Raw genomic sequence first — 18,024 nt, forward strand, 5'->3', positions numbered from 1 at the left:
ATCATGGTGTGGGGAGCGATCTCCTACACTGGCCGTACACCACTGGTGATCGTCGAGGGGACACTGAATAGTGCACGGTACATCCAAACCGTCATCGAACCCATCGTTCTACCATTCCTAGACCGGCAAGGGAACTTGCTGTTCCAACAGGACAATGCACGTCCGCATGTATCCCGTGCCACCCAACGTACTCTAGAAGGTGTAAGTCAACTACCCTGGCCAGCAAGATCTCCGGATCTGTCCCCCATTGAGCATGTTTGGGACTGGATGAAGCGTCGTCTCACGCGGTCTGCACGTCCAGCACGAACGCTGGTCCAACTGAGGCGCCAGGTGGAAATGGCATGGCAAGCCGTTCCACAGGACTACATCCAGCATCTCTACGATCGTCTCCATGGGAGAATAGCAGCCTGCATTGCTGCGAAAGGTGGATATACACTGTACTAGTGCCGACATTGTGCATGCTCTGTTGCCTGTGTCTATGTGCCTGTGGTTCTGTCAGTGTGATCATGTGATGTATCTGACCCCAGGAATGTGTCAATAAAGTTTCCCCTTCCTGGGACAATGAATTCACGGTGTTCTTATTTCAATTTCCAGGAGTGTAATTGTACTGAATTACCTAATTTATTTTTTATTACGTAAACATTGGCATACCATATTTAGATTAAAATTGATGTCTTATTCTGCACGTTCTGACAAAGACTATGCCAATATTTTTTTCTTTCGTCCATGACTAACAGGGGTAGTCATATTCTTTGCATAGGTCATGTTTTATTATTTACAAGGTTTTTTTTTTCAGAAGTAGGAACCAGTTTCTTTACAAGTCCTGCCTCCTCACGGTGAAGGTACCCGTTTGGGCAAACAGTTTCTGCGATGGAGTGCGACGGTGTGGAAAACGTTCGTGATACAGCTGACTAACAGCTCTTGCGTTACCTCCAGTTTGGCCATTCACAAGGAGCATGTCTGTGTATTCCGCAAACGTGTACTACACCGTGTTTTCTCTATCGGTGATGCACAGGTATGGACTCGGTCTCACAGCAAAGCGGACAATAAGTAACATCTGGGGATCGTTTGACAAAGTACACGTCATCGTGTCTACCCTGTTGCATACCAGGACAGGGAACTCTGAGACGTTTCTCTTGCCCTAAGCAGACGTTGACGAGGTACACATCTGAATTTTGAAACTGTCGTAGAACTGAAACGATACGATTCCGGATATGGGTTGCTATTCAAAATGTTCTATACTCACTACGCTCTACATGTCCTAGAAGTTTGTAACTGGAATTTACGATCACCCTGTATATCTCTATCCTTCTGTTCTGTAATGACACAGTTCAATAGCACTTATTCAATACCAAAAGCAAAACACACACACACAGTGAATTCCACCAGAAAAAGAGATGTAACCTTCGTGAAGTGTGCCAGAATTTCGTGACAAAGTGGTTCAAATGGCTCTGAGCACTAAGGGACTTAACTTCTAAGGTCATCCGTCCCCTATAACTTAGAACTACTTAAACCTAACTAACCTAAGGACATCACACACATCCATGCCCGAGGCAGGATTCGAACCTGCGACCGTAGCGGTCACGCGGTTTCAGACTGTAGCGCCTAGAACCGCACGGCCCACCCGACCGGCAATTTCATGACATTTTCGACTTCTGATAGGAGATAAGATAGAAGCTTATGCACATAGCAAAAGAAATGTTGTTCCAGGGAATATTCCCCACAAAGAAGATCGCTGGTACTCCTTCTAGATGTAGTCAGTTTGAATCCTAGTGGTGTTTTCTCTTACTATAATTTACTAAGACATTGATATTTTCATTCACGAAATTCTAATTTATCAGAATTTGATTGATAATCATCAAGAATAAATCACACTTATTCCTTACTCAAAATGAAGTAAAATTTGAACATATAGAATTTGAATGTGTCGATCGATAGAGAATATAGACTTTTCTTTAGACATCATGGTGCCGGTATTAAACCTCAAAGTTCTCCAGTGAATAATAAATTTTACTGCAGTTTTTGAGAGACGGTGCCAATATGAAGATCAGCAACCGATCGCAGATTTGTCTACTCACCCCTCGAGGTATACGGTAGTTGCTGAGCACCAGGTTGTCCACCACGACCTTTCGGCTGCTCCCCACCGCCACAGGATGTAGTCTGCCAACATATCAGCACGTACGACTCACTGCACTACTGTGAAGAAGTGCAGCTGATTCAAACAAGCTCTTAGCAGCGCATGCTGCGTTTAAGAACTATTAGAACCTTTAAAATATACATAGTTTACGGAAGACATTATAGAATTGATGGTAATAGTTTAAGATTCAACAAAGAAGACTGTGTATGTGGAAGAGATCTGGTGGCAGCAAGAAGTTTCAGACAAATTTTACAACGGCAAGAAAAAGATCTCAAAACCTGATTTTAAACTGGAAAGCATTTCAAGCACAGAAATGCTCTCTGTCTATAGTTCATTTGTTATGAGCTGCAGGTTAAACTACTGAGATTGGAGAAAGAAATGAAATTAAGGAGATGAGATACGAATACAGAGATGGTTGACAGGCCACAATTGACCAAACCGGCAGATAGGAACACTACAGATAACGAACAGATAGGTTTGAGAGATGAAATAATAAAATCAGTACAGGATCAAATAGGATACCACGCAATAATAATGAATTTAGTTTGTGGAAAGAGAATGTATAAAAATTCAGCAAATAAATCAGGTAAGAGGGAATACTGACGACTAAAAGTGCGAAGTGTAAAATGTCTATACCGAAACAGTTAGAGGACAAATAAAAGGCTGTCTATGCATACATGACTATGGGAAATATACACTCCTGGAAATTGAAATAAGAACACCGTGAATTCATTGTCCCAGGAAGGGGAAACTTTATTGACACATTCCTGGGGTCAGATACATCACATGATCACACTGACAGAACCACAGGCACATAGACACAGGCAACAGAGCATGCACAATGTCGGCACTAATACAGTGTATATCCACCTTTCGCAGCAATGCAGGCTGCTATTCTCCCATGGAGACGATCGTAGAGATGCTGGATGTAGTCCTGTGGAACGGCTTGCCATGCCATTTCCACCTGGCGCCTCAGTTGGACCAGCGTTCGTGCTGGACGTGCAGACCGCGTGAGACGACGCTTCATCCAGTCCCAAACATGCTCAATGGGGGACAGATCTGGAGATCTTGCTGGCCAGGGTAGTTGACTTACACCTTCTAGAGCACGTTGGGTGGCACGGGATACATGCGGACGTGCATTGTCCTGTTGGAACAGCAAGTTCCCTTGCCGGTCTAGGAATGGTAGAACGATGGGTTCGATGACGGTTTGGATGTACCGTGCACTATTCAGTGTCCCCTCGACGATCACCAGTGGTGTACGGCCAGTGTAGGAGATCGCTCCCCACACCATGATGCCGGGTGTTGGCCCTGTGTGCCTCGGTCGTATGCAGTCCTGATTGTGGCGCTCACCTGCACGGCGCCAAACACGCATACGACCATCATTGGCACCAAGGCAGAAGCGACTCTCATCACTGAAGACGACACGTCTCCATTCGTCCCTCCATTCACGCCTGTCGCGACACCACTGGAGGCGGGCTGCACGATGTTGGGGCGTGAGCGGAAGACGGCCTAACGGTGTGCGGGACCGTAGCCCAGCTTCATGGAGACGGTTGCGAATGGTCCTCGCCGATACCCCAGGAGCAACAGTGTCCCTAATTTGCTGGGAAGTGGCGGTGCGGTCCCCTACGGCACTGCGTAGGATCCTACGGTCTTGGCGTGCATCCGTGCGTCGCTGCGGTCCGGTCCCAGGTCGACGGGCACATGGACCTTCCGCCGACCACTGGCGACAACATCGATGTACTGTGGAGACCTCACGCCCCACGTGTTGAGCAATTCGGCGGTACGTCCACCCGGCCTCCCGCATGCCCACTATACGCCCTCGCTCAAAGTCCGTCAACTGCACATACGGTTCACGTCCACGCTGTCGCGGCATGCTACCAGTGTTAAAGACTGCGATTGAGCTCCGTATGCCACGGCAAACTGGCTGACACTGACGGCGGCGGTGCACAAATGCTGCGCAGCTAGCGCCATTCGACGGCCAACACCGCGGTTCCTGGTGTGTCCGCTGTGCCGTGCGTGTGATCATTGCTTGTACAGCCCTCTCGCAGTGTCCGGAGCAAGTATGGTGGGTCTGACACACCGGTGTCAATGTGTTCTTTTTTCCATTTCCAGGAGTGTAAATGCTACATATAGGAAAATTAAAGAATCAGCTGTACAGAGGCTTAACGCCTGCGATGTCAGCAACCAACACCACATCAGTACTTTAAAGATACCTAACCCACAGGGGAGAGTTTTCCAGAAGACAGACAGTCATGCTTCGACCGTCCACCAGGGAGCGACCCAATTGCCGCTAGAGGCTGTGGGCTACATGGATCTCGCCGAAGAAGACGGAGAATCGGTCTTTGTAGCAGACTTGTGGACTTGTATATTTATTCCTGTTTTACTTTCAAACGGCTACACACCGAACTTGCTCCCTAAAGGACTTAGACTTCCACAACGTATGTGGTTAATGAACGTAGTCTCAATGACAACCTTGCCAGCCTTCAGCCACGAGAAGTACTATTATTCTATTTCAATAAGTAACTTACTTTTTGTTTCAGTCCACACTGGAGCAGACCTACTACTGATCTATGATAAATAAATGTGATGAGTCATTGCTGCCTGGAAATTTTTTTATATCGTCGTCGTCGGACACATGAGAATCGTTTGGAAAAATTAGAACCATATGAATGAATATCAAGGGCTCTGATGGGATCCATTAATAAGCAAAGATGGCAACACTGAACGGTGGGAGTTATGTACCGAAGGGCTAAACAAGGAAAATTAATTTGTGCAATGTTTTAGAAAGGGGAAAGAATTAGATGATATTGCAAGAAGAAAGATTTATGTCGAAACAAACCTGTTGAGAATCATTGAGGTTCTTGAGACCACTAGAGATGACAAAACCATTCCACATGGTGTGCAAGATCTACGAAAGTGGCAAAATAGACTCAGGCTTCAAGAAGAATGTAATAATTCCTACTCCAAAGAAGACAGGTGTGAATATTACCGAACTATCAGCCTAACACGTCATGGCTGCAAATAATGCAACGAATTATTTACTGTAGAAGCTGACCTAGTGACAGATCACTTGGGTTCCAGACAATTGTAGGAATGTGCGGAGCCATACTAAGCCTATTGCTTATTGATTATTTTAGAAGTTAGGCTGAACAAAGGCAAACCTGCATTTTTTAGTTTTTATTTAGAGAAAGACATTGACGACATTTACTGGAATGCAGTAGCAGAGATAAAATACAGGAAGCGGAAAGTTACCTATAACTTTTACAGAAATGGGACTATGGTTATATGAGTCGAAGAAAACGAAAGGGAAGCAATATTTGAGAATGGAGTGAGACTGGGTTGTAGACTATCTCCAGAGTTATTCAGTCTGTACACTGAGCAAACAATCAAGAACACCAAGGACAGATTTGGATAGAAGATTAAAGTTGAGGGAGAAGAAATAAAAACCTGAAAGTTGTAATTCTCTGAGAAGCGGTAGAGGACTTGGAAAAGTAGGTAAGTGAAGTGGATAGAGCCCTGGAAACATGTTCTAACGAGAAGATGAACAATAGTAAAGGTATGGTAATGGAATGTAGTCGAATTTAATCAGGTGATACTGAACAAATGAGACACTAGACGGTAGTAAATGAGTTATGATACTTGGATAGCAAAATAACTGATTACACAGAAGTAGGGGATATAAAGGATGACTGGGAAAAAGAAGAAAAACGTTCGTAAAAGAGGGAAATTTTTTAAGATTGAACATAAATTTAAATGTTAAGAAATCATTTATGAAAGTACTGTATTTATGTGGAGTAAAAAGAATTACGGATGTGAAAAGTGAACGATAAGCAGTTCAGACAAGAAGGGAGTAGATGCTTTTGATACGTCGTGATACAGAAAAATCTTGAAGGTTAGAGGGGTAAATAGAATAACTAATGAGGAGGTACGGAATGGAAATTGGAAAAAAAGAAATTTTCTGGCATAACCGGATCAGACGAAGGGAACGATTCATAGGACTAATCCTGAGTTATCATGGAATCGTCAGTTTGCTAATGCAAGGAAACAAGGGAGATAAAAACTGTCGAGGATGACCTAGGGATGTGTACAGCAAACAAGTTCCAAGGGGTGTAGGTTACAGTAATTGAAATGAAGAGGCTTGTACAGAATAGGCTAGCGTAGATACCTGGATCGGAATATAGGACTAAAGGCCACAACAGCAACACTGATCTGACGGAACTATGGAGCCATCCACGTAACTCTAGTGTTGTACCGACAGTAGGAGGAACACTATCAGTTTTTTTTCATTTGGTGCGATTCTTACCTAACCTCTTTTAGCGTCATTAAGACTGCATAGTTATATGATGGAATACCAGACAGCATTTATTTTTCTGCTAACCAATTTCACATTTACAAATAAATCATCATACTTCTGGAAGTATCCAAATGGTGACCAATTTTCTAATTTTTATGGATCTTGTAAAGGATATGGTTACGTTTAGCAGCAGGACTTGTTACAACTTACAGCAACCATATCAATAGAAATGTTCCAAGGACTGCTCCACTCACACATTATATGCACACACAAGGCAACCCTGCCTGCTCACCTCATGGACTCCTTGACGCAGGCCTTGAGATACTTGCAGGCCTCCAACGTGTCCGCAGTGAACGGCTGAGAGGCGGCGTCCGGCAGCTGCGCCCTCAGCTCCTGGTACAGCTTCTCCTGGACCCTCTGGTCTTTGCTCAGGAAGTACAGCGCCGTGGCAACGGAGGTCGCCGTCTGGAAATGTCGAGTACTACGGTGAACCAATATGCAGTCACACACTCACTCCCAGACACACGTAAACTATAACAGGTCTGAGGACTTTTCAGTCACAATATGTAGACACGGTGTTACTCATAAACACACAAGCAAAGGCAGGCGTTTTTATTACCTATTTATTATGGGGAGTACATATTGATAAAAACTAATATTGAAAAAGAAACCATATAGTACAACTACTAAAGCGTTTAGGTTCAGCTACTTTTTCCATAAGAGTAATATAAATCAGGAAGTTATTAGATATTTTCGTTCACTGGTGTCCTTTGGGATAATACTCTGGGTAACTCCTCCCTCAGGTGAAAAAGTATACACTGCAGATAAGAAACTAATTAGAATTATATGTGGAGTGGACACGTGTAAATTTTACGTGGATCTCTTCCAACAATTGGAAATATTAACAGTAAACTAACAGTACACTTACCCATTCATTAAATTTGTTGTCAACAATACATTGTTGTTTGAGAGTAAGAGATAGTCATCAGTAAAGTGCTACAAGGGAAGATAACCTAACTTTCGTAAAGAAAGGACTGTGGTACTCATTTATAAAACTATTTGATAATTTGGCCATTGAAAACAAAGTCAGACAGACAGAAGAGCTTTTAGATGTAGATTATAATTTTTTTTCTCGTTACAATCGCTTCTGTACTTTATATATATATGTCACACCAGTAATTTGTTCAATTGGCATCTTCCACATCATCGTGAATATGGAATGTGGAACTTACTAAATTTACATTCCGACAGAGGAGTCGGTGGGTAGACAATGACCACGGTGGATAAAACAATCAGAAAACCATAATGTATGTTGATAAGAACAGAGAACGGTAACCTGAAACTTGATGAGTCGTGGTCAAGTGTGGAATCTTGATTGTTCTGAGGAGCTTTGTGAGCTCCTAGTAACATTTACCAGATAGGAGATTTGGATGCAGCCATGACTGGAGAGCTGGAGAGGATTTGATGTGAAAGAGGATGTGCGGCGAGTATTGGCTAGGTTCAAGGGATGGGATGTACATAGATGCCGGCAGAGTTTGAGCTACTCATGGAGAAGAAAGTCACATTTGTCGAGTACTAGAGTAGGTTTGTAAAGTTATGAATTGTTGAATTTGATAGGCTGGGCAGTTCTCAGGAATGAAATCATGGGCCGACAAGCGAAGGCAACAGAATTGCTATGGGAAAAGACATGGAGTGTGTGAAGATGTAAGGAAGTTTGCATATGTTAATAGAGGCATGACATCAGGTCAGGTTCTGGAGGAGGGAGTAGAATGGGAATGGGGGGGGGGGAGGGGGGATTAGGATTCGTATTCCAGGTGTTTGATCAAATGTGAGAGCTTTGTCAGGCGATGCAGGATATAGTTGGAAGAGGGTGAATGGATATAGAAAAGGAGGAAGAGTGTATGATGTTCAAAAATATGGAAATATGGATACTGCGAGGAGGAAGATACATACGTGATATGAATAGAATTAATACAGACGAGGGTGTTGTGTATAAGTGTGATAACGGTGGGATTAAATCCTCATGTACAGTCAGTAGTTTTAGTCTATTGCGAATTTTGATTCAGATACTTGATCAGTGTGTGTCCAACGTAACCTTTTTATCGAGTATTAGTCCATGGTAATTCTCGCAGGAATTGAGCCACTTGTTGATGCACATGAAGACATTGAAATCAGTTGCAACCACTTCTAGGCTGTGTGGCACATCTTCAAAAATTTCCCAATTGAACTAGAGCAACTTTGTTGTCTTTTCCGTGCAGAGTGTGGCAGAGCATAATCATGTCACTTATTTGAATGGCACTACTCAGTATTATTAATACACTGAGCTCCATAGAAATTGACATAGACATTCGTATTCAAATACAGAAATATGTAAACAAGCAGAATACGGCGCTGCGGTAGGCAACGCTTAAATATGACAAGTGTCTGACGCCGTTGTTAGATCGGTTACTGCTGTTACAATGGCAGGGTATCAAGATTTAAGTGAGCTTGAACGTGGTGTTATAGTCGGTGCATGAGCTATGGGACACATCATCTCAGAAGTAGCACTGAAGTGGGATTTTTCCGTACGACCATTTCACGAGTGTACCGTGAATATCAGGAATCCGGTAAAACATCAAATCTCCGACATCGCTGCGGCCAGAAAAAAAATTCTGCAAGAACGGGACCAACTACGACTCAAGAGAATCGTTCAACGCGACAAAAGTGCAACTCTTCGGCAAATTGCTGCAGATTTCAATGCTGGGCCATCAAAAAGTGTCAGCGTGCGAGCTATTCAACGAAACATCATCGATATGGGCTTTCTAGCCGAAGGCCCATTCGTATAGCCTTGATGACTACACGACACAAAGCTTTACTCCTCGCATTGTCCCGTCAACACCGACATTGGATTGTTGGTGACTGGTAGCATGTTGTCTGGTCGGACGAGTCTCGTTTCAAATGGTATCGAGAGGATGGACGTGTACCGGTAAGGAGACAACCTCTTGAATCTATGGACTCTGCATCTGAGCAGAGGACTGCTCGAGATGGTCGAGGCTCTGTAATGGTGTGAGGCGTGTGCAGTTGGAGTGATATGGGGCCCCTGATACGTCTAGATACGACAGACAGGTGACACATATGTAAGCATACGTAAGGATGTGTAAGCGTCCATTGATGTCCATTATGCACCGACAGGTGACACATATGTAAGCATATGTAAGGGTGTGTAAGCTTCCATTGATGTCCATTAGGCACCGACAGGTGACACATTTGAAAGCATGTTTCTGGTCACCTGCATCCATTGATGTCCATTATGGATTCCGACGGACTTTAGAAATTCCAGCAGGACAATACGACACCCCACACGTCCTGAGTTGCTACAGAGTGGCTCCAGGAACACTCGTCTGAGTTTAAACACTTCCACTGGCCACCAAACTCTCAAGACGTGAACATTATTGAGCACATCTGGGATACCTTGCAACGTACTGTTCAGAAGAGATCTCCACCCTCTCGTACTCTTACAGACTTATGGAGCCCTGCAGGATTCATGGTGTCCATTCCCTGCAGCACTACTTCAGACATTAGTCGAGTGCATACCACGTCGTGTTGCGGCAGTTGTGTGCTTGCGGGGCCCTATACAATATTCGGCAGGTGTGCCAGTTTCTTTGACTCTTAAGTGTGTATTCCACTGTGATTCAAAATTGTTTTATCACATTTCACAAAATCTGCAAACATGGTTCCTTTAGCGTCCCGAAAAACGGTAGTCACAACTTTTCTGTCTTTCAAAATTTGTTGTAACTTCTTATGTTCTTCCGGTATGATGATAACTTAATTCTTCCAAGGTTTTCAGCCAGCTGAATGTCTGTGACTGACACAATATTTCGTCGACATCCCTCGTCGCCTTTATCAGGTTCAAATGGCTCTGAGCACTATGGGACTTAACAGCTAAGGTCATCATTCCCCTAGAACTTAGAACTACTTAAACCTAACCTAAGGACATCACACAACACCCAGTCATCACGAGGCAGAGAAAATCCCTGACCCCGCCGGGAATCGAACCCGGAAACCCGGGCGTGGGAAGCGAGAACGCTACCGCACGACCACGAGCTGCGGACGCTCCACAAGTGTTAGGTGACGACATAATATAACAATTTGACGGCATTCACTGACCCTCTAGGTCATCTTGTTGGACGGTATGCCACTGTTTTACTTGTGAGGCTAATTAAACAGCGAAGTGCACACCAATCCCCCAAAAAACAGGGATTAGAGAACCAATCGTTGGAATCAAAAGGAAATGCTTCAAAGTTCCACAAAAAACTCCGCATTTGCTTCCAGGAATGCATCCATTCGAATGGCCATTATTTTACATTTAATGTTTAGAGAGAAACTTTCTGTTATTGCTTCAACTAATGGAATATAATTTGCTTTTTGGTTTAAACTGTGGTGTCACCGCCAGACACCACACTTGCTAGGTGGTAGCTTAAATCGGCCGCGGTCCATTAGTACATGTCGGACCCGCGTGTCGCCACTGTCAGGATCGCAGATCGAGCGCCACCCCACGGCAGGTCTCGAGAGACTGACGAGCACTCGCCCCAGTTGTACGACGACGTTGCTAGCGACTACACTGACGAAGCCTTTCTCTCATTTGCCGAGAGACAGTTAGAATAGCCTTCAGCTAAGTTAATGGCTACGACCTAGCAAGGCGCCATTTGTAACATTGCATGTATCTTAAGAGTCTCACTTGATTCGTCAAGAGCGATGTACCACAAGGATGGAATAAAGTTAAGTATTTCCGCAGCTACGTACTTTTCTTTATAGCATTCATTACGTATCTTGTTTCAGACCTCACGCCATCCTTCGTGCGATTATAGCGTGCATTTCGGCCCCCTCAAACACACTGTGTCGGCACCTCTGTCGACACAACATAAACAATAAAACTATCAAAATTTTTCTTCATTTTTATGAGAGTTACTTTAAAAATTTCCGCTACCTCCAGCCGCCCTGTACTTCCGACGCCACCTGAAAGCAGACTTACTTTCATTACACCCAACGTACGAGTGGTTTTACTAAAATTTTAATTATCATTTAGAAACAATTACGATCACGAAAGTTGATGACAGTCTTAGTTCTCCTTTATATACTGATCCTCCAGTTTTCCCACCTATGGATGACTAGGTAGAGACCTCGGTTGTAGAAGTCTTAACTTTGGCTGTTCACCTCTAAATCCACCTTTCATCATCCTGGAGATGTCAGTCACTCAGTGGTTTCTTCATCCGAGGGAAAAGGAAGATGGGGCTGTGTGCCACGTTAAGAGAATGCGACGGTGAGGCAAAATTTGATAATCCAAAGAAGCAGTATGATTGACTGTTTATTGAGCAGAATGTATGTATCGTTGAGCAAAAACAGCACGTTAGTCAGCTTTCTGCAAAGTTTAATCTTGACACTTTACTGTAACCTCATCAAGAGATTTTGGTAGTATGTTGTTACAGTTTGCCCCTTACGAGCACATCCTGGTAGTCCCAGAAGAAAGCGTTACGTGGCCATGTGATGGATGGGTCCTTCCCTTTTTCGGTAGTGATGAACCCACATATTTCCATTACTTGCTTTCCTTCTTTGTTGACGATCATGGTGATATAGCCAGCTGTCGTCCATGAATTTTTGGTGGCAAAAAAAGTCACCTAGATTGCCATAACACTGCTGCAATATTTGCAACATTTCGGCGTGGAAAGCTTTCTTAATACATGTTTAGCAGTAATGGAAAAACAACAGGAGGTGAATTTGTCATTTTCAGAATTTCGTACAAGATTTTGAAAACTGGTCTTGATTGATTTCCACCTTTTTTGCACAATCACTTCGATTGTCAACACCAGTCTTCGTGCATCAAGAACTACGATTCTCTTGCAATTCCTGTTCTTCACATGTACATTGCCTGCCATGTCGTTCTTCCCGTTTTGTTTAATCACACTGCAAGTGTCTGCACCACCTAACCATTACGCCATATAATAGTACATTGTTGCCGTACATTCCACCACCTCAGCATGGATTGTTTATCATTGTTCCCCTTCAAATACAGAAAACCAGTTGCCGCACGGTTATCAACCGAGGGGGCCATTTTGTTTCGTTCCTCTAGCGATGTGCTATGGGACTGCAGCGTGAGAATTGCAATATCTTCCATGACATACAGACATATACTTGAAAACAATTGGAAAAATTAAGTTCAATTTTTTTGAAGTGATAATAATTATATTATAATTAAGTCTTGTGTATGATTTATAACGATTATTATGCGGTGACATATTTTCAGCAAAGGCTGCGAACAACAAGAAAGGGAGCCACCCACCCAGACACGGATGCACATGCAGCGTGGGCGCACTGTACCGTGTCGATGCCGGCGAACATCATGTCCAGCGCCATCACGATGGCGACGCGCGGGTCGTCGTTGGACACCAGCAGCTTCTCCAGCACGCTGAGTTCTCCAGCTGACAAATCTGCTGCTCCCCGCTTTTTTATTCTGTCCATCGCCTCGTTGATGTGTCGCATCGCCACCCTGTTCACAACGACAAAACCTCTAAGTTGGCGCCTGCTACCTGACACAAGCTGTGAGTTGCCATCCACTAAGAAACAACACAGTCTGTAAGTTGACCACCATTACACAACATAGGCTGTAAATTGACGCCCACTGCACAACAACACGGGGTATAAGTTGATGTTCACTACACAACAACAGAGGCTTTGAATTGGCATGCACTGCACGACGGCACAGAGTGTAAGTTGATGTCCACCAAACAACAATACAGGCTGTAAGCAGATGCCTATTACATGCTAACTAAACTGTGAGTGAACATCCACCACACAGCGACGCAGATAGTAAGCTGAAGCCCAGAGACAGGGACAAAGGCTGTGAGTCGACACCAACTACACAACGATTTAGGCTATAAGTTGACGTCCTGAACACAACACAGGCTCTGAGTTGATACTCAAGCGACAGCGCCACAGGTTGTAAGATGATGCCTGCTTGACTGCTACACAGCTTGTAAATTGACGTCCGCTACAGTAGGGATCGCCATAATGGTTCCCTTCAGGAGTCAGGTCAAAACTACTCATTCAATGGAATGAACTAGCTATTTTTCATGACTCATCACCATTCACTTACATAAATTAAAAGATGGCGACTTGCATTTCTAAAACAAGGTCAATGGACGGATATTTTTGCTTTATCTTAACCTGGTTTAAAAGAACACAGGATATTAATAAATTTCCATTACATTCAATCTAGTTTTAAAATTCCCGAAAATTCCTACATTTCGTTGTCGGTGAAATTTGAAAATATCACGACAAAATTCTGAATGTTTTTACCAACTTTGAAAAACACAAAAACAAAGCTCATTCTTCTTACTGTTTTATAACTGCACTGAAAACAAAATATCATACGAAAACTACAATACAACTGAAAGTAATTTTCTACCTCCTGAAGTTATCTACTGTTATTTTTCAGAATCAATATAACAATATATGTGTCTAAGACAAAGAAACTAATAAGTGTAACGATTTATAAACAAAATACGACCAATTTTACTCGAAGTGAGTCGTTTCTTTTCTCGGTGCATATGAGTCCTTCTTGTGAAAAGCTACACTGACAGGTCACTAATGTAGCTGGAATGCATAATTTTTTCAGACGCATCTACTGAAGTGTCGTTTGTAGCAGTTATCTGGATTCCCAGAAGATTAAGGGATCACTGCTTCTAGGCAAAAATACCCCAGAAAAATATTGGTCTAGTTCAACAATCGGGATCATGGCTTCCTTGGAGCTGACTGATTATATCACTGAACTCGCCTAAAATTGACGAATTTGCTCCCGTAATGTCACTAGTTGGTTAGTAATGGTTGTGTTTTTAATTTTTTTGTACTTCAGCAAGTATTCTTAAGGGAAATCTACTTGAAATCTTCTTGAAAAATGTAACTGCACCTTTGACGTCGCCAACTATTGACAAAACTGACTTACAAGGGGAGGCCACGACGTTTGGAACGCGGATTTACTGTAAACTTCGTACACTCGTAGTACTCCATGAGGACAACAAAATGTGTAAGCAGTAGCGCGTACTTCTCAAGCGTTACTGAGAAAATCGCAAGACAATTTCGGTCGTCAAATATATATCTGTGCGTGGCAGCACGGTAGCTCAGCGTGTTCGGTCAGAGGTTCAAAATGGTTCAAATGGCTCTGAGCACTATGGGACTTAACATCTGTGGTCATCAGTCCCCTAGAACTTAGAACTACTTAAACTTAACAAACCTAAGGTCATCACACACATCCATGCCCGAGGCAGGATTCGAACCTGCGACCGTACGGTCACGCGGTTCCAGACTGAAGCGCCTAGAACCGCACGGCCACACCGGCCGACTCCGGTCAGAGGGTTGGCAGCCCTCTGTAATAAAAAAACTGAGTTAATCGATCAACAACGAACTTAAACGGATGTCTTACGACGTACCGCCCGAGCAGATGCAACGAACGAAAGTGAACAAAATGAGACTTAAAAAGAAAGCATGTTCGGTCAGAGCGTTAGCTCTCCTTTCTAATAATAAAACTGAGCGAACGGATGAACGAGAAAACTGAACGGGTGTCATCGGACGTCCGCCTTGAACAAATTCGACGAGCAATAAGGAACAAGATCCTTAAAAAAAAAAGTGGTTGGCGTTCAAGTCACTAGATCGCTGGATCGAGTTCCTTTCGTCAGTTTTTTTTATTTTCAACTTAGTCATTTTCTTTACTATTTATATTACAATTGATATACTGGGGAAAATACACGTAATCGGATGAACTTTTATTAAATTTATAATGTTATTTGGCAGTCTACTAATTTCTATTATAACAAATAATATAATATACTCAACTATCGACTAGTAAACGACCAAACGCATAAAGTGATACTGAAAATGTATGCTTGTCCGTGTCTTCAAAACTGTTCGTATTTAATCGAAAGAGAACGAGAAATTGCTTCTCGGAAGACGCTATTAAAATACGCTCGATACCGCATAACCAATTATCAGCGGCGATTTTTAAGGAAATACTGCGTTATGCATGGTTTGCTTCCAAATTATCGCCGGCCGTGGTGGCCAAGCGGTTAAAGGCGCTACAGTCTGGAACCGCGCGGCCACTACGGTCGCAGGTTCGAATCCTGCCTCGGGCATGGATGTGTTTGATGTCCTTAGGTTAGTTAGGTTTAAGTAGTTCTAAGTTCTAGGGGACTGATGACCTTAGAAGTTAAGTCCCATAGTGCTCAAAGCCCTTTGAACCATTTTTCCAAATTATCGTCTGAAAGAGAGGTATTTGAAAATGTTAACGAGGTTTGTTTTTCCACGGAAAACGTCAAAAGACCTTGCGTATGCGGAAACATAGCATTTATTCAACTTTATGTTTTCCATGTTTTTACGACAAATACCATCCTGCAACTTGTACTCCTAAAGTCGAAAGCGACGATTAATTGTAAATCTTTCGAAAGCCGTCTGTGCCGGTCAAAACTTGGAGGTAACAAGTCGTTTCGGGCGACTTCCAGGTATAAGGGATTTCTCAAATCACGGACAAGCATAAATTTTCAGTATCACTTTATGCGTTTGGCCGTTTACTAGTCGATATTCGTGAATATTATATTATTTGTAGACTGCCAAATAATTAAATTTAATAAAAGTTCATCCGATTACGCGTATTTTCCCCATTATATCAGTTGTAACATAAATAATAAAGAAAATGACTGCGTTGAAACTAAAAAGAAAAAAATTTACGAACTCGATCCAGCGATCCACCGGCTTGAACGCCAACCACTTTTTTTTAAACGTATTTTGTTCTATATTATTCGTTGAATTTATTCATGGCGGACGTCCGGTGATACCCGTTCAGTTTTTTCGATGGCCCGTTCGCTCAGTTCTTTTATTAGAAAGGAAAGCTAACGCTCTGACCGAACACGCTGAGCGACAGTGCCGCCATCACGCGGCTGCAGCCGCTTCACGGTTAAAATGGACACGCACAGATATATATTTGACGACCGAAACTATCTTGCGATTTTCTCAGTAACGCTTGAGAAGTACGCGCTACTGCTTACACATTTTGTTGTCCTCATGGAGTACTATGAGCGTACGAAGTTTGCAGTAAATCCGCGTTCCAAACGTCGTGGCCTCCCCTTGTTAGTTATTTATTTAACCTGACCAGATTAGGGCCCTGGGCCTTCTGTTACACTGGAGCGGGGTTTCACAAATACTGTACTTTTCACTTCATGGTAACCTAAGAAATAACAATAATTTTAAAATGACAGATGGTAATAAACTAGTATTAATATAATTAAAAATGATTTGACCATATGTAGGTGGTGGTGGTGGTTAGTGTTTAACGTCCCGTCGACAACGAGGTCATTAGAGACGGAGCGCAAGCTCGGGTTAGGGAAGGATTGGGAAGGAAATCGGCCGTGCCCTTTCACAGGAACCATCCCGGCATTTGCCTGAAACGATTTAGGGAAATCACGGAAAACCTAAATCAGGATGGTCGGAGACGGGATTGAACCGTCGTCCTCCCGAATGCGAGTCCAGTGTGCTAACCACTGCGCCACCTCGCTCGGTCCATATGTAGCGAGAAGGTCAATAAATACTACTGACTATGAACATTGAAGAATCCTAGATATACTAAAAGGTATCAGATAGATTATATAATGGTAAGACAGAGATTTAGGAACCACGTTTTAAATTGTAGGACATTTCCAGGGGCAGATGTGGACTCTGACCACAATCTATTGGTTATGAACTGCAAATTGAAACTGAAGAAACTGCAAAAAGGTGGGAATTCGAGGAGATGGGACCTGAATAAACTGAAAGAACCAGAGGTTGTACAGAGTTTCAGGGAGAGCATAAGGGAACAATTGACAGGAACAGGGGAAAGAAATACAGTAGAAGACGAATGGGTAGCTTTGAGGGATGGAGTAGTGAAGGCAGCAGAGGATCAAGTAAGTAAAAAGACGAGGGCTAGTAGAAATCCTTGGGAAACAGAAAAAATATTGAATTTAATTGATGAAAGGAGAAAATATAAAAATGCAGTAAATGAAGCAGGCAAAAAGGAATACAAACGTCTCAAAAATGAGATCGACAGGAAGTGCAAAATGGCTAAGCAGGCATGGCTAGAGGACAAATGTAAGGATGTAGAGGCTTATCTCACTAGGGGTAAGATAGATACAGCCTACAGGAAAATTAAAGAGACCTTTGGAGAAAAGAGAGCCACTTGTATGAATATCAAGAGCTCAGATGGAAACCCAGTTCTAAGCAAAGAGGGGAAAGCAGAAAGGTGGAAGGAGTATATAGAGGGTCTATACAAAGGCGATGTACTTGAGGACAATATTATGGAAATGGAAGAGGATGTAGATGAAGATGAAATGGGAGATACGATACTGCGTGAAGAGTTTGACAGAGCACTGAAAGACCTGGGTCGAAACAAGGCCCCGGGAGTAGATAACATTCCATTAGAACTAATGACGGCCTTGGGAGAGCCAGTCCTGACAAAACTCTACCATCTGGTGAGCAAGATGTACGAGACAGGCGAAATACCCTCAGACTTCAAGAAGAATATAATAATTCCCTAAGA

The 18,024-nt window shown here is 43.1% G+C and overlaps 1 protein-coding gene across 10 annotated transcripts in view; it reads right to left on the reverse strand.

Moving 5' to 3' along the window:
* The window catches only part of LOC126259432 (probable cytochrome P450 301a1, mitochondrial), a 414,350-nt gene that overhangs the window by 17,257 nt on the left and 379,069 nt on the right, over positions 1 to 18,024 (reverse strand). For 6 of the 10 annotated variants that reach the window (XM_049956243.1, XM_049956237.1, XM_049956238.1 and 3 more), the window contains exons 8-10: positions 12,786 to 12,954; positions 6,724 to 6,896; positions 2,079 to 2,160 (exon numbers count right to left, since the gene is read on the reverse strand). The exons of 3 other annotated variants lie outside the window; for them this stretch is intronic. In XM_049956243.1, coding sequence (XP_049812200.1) covers positions 2,079 to 2,160; positions 6,724 to 6,896; positions 12,786 to 12,954 — 424 coding nt within the window. The remainder of the gene's footprint in view (positions 1 to 2,078; positions 2,161 to 6,723; positions 6,897 to 12,785; positions 12,955 to 18,024) is intronic. One more of the 10 variants, XM_049956232.1, reaches the window with a different exon arrangement.

The sequence above is a fragment of the Schistocerca nitens genome, chromosome 5 (genome assembly GCF_023898315.1).
Source record: "Schistocerca nitens isolate TAMUIC-IGC-003100 chromosome 5, iqSchNite1.1, whole genome shotgun sequence".
In the NCBI taxonomy this organism is placed as follows: Eukaryota; Metazoa; Arthropoda; class Insecta; order Orthoptera; family Acrididae; genus Schistocerca; species Schistocerca nitens.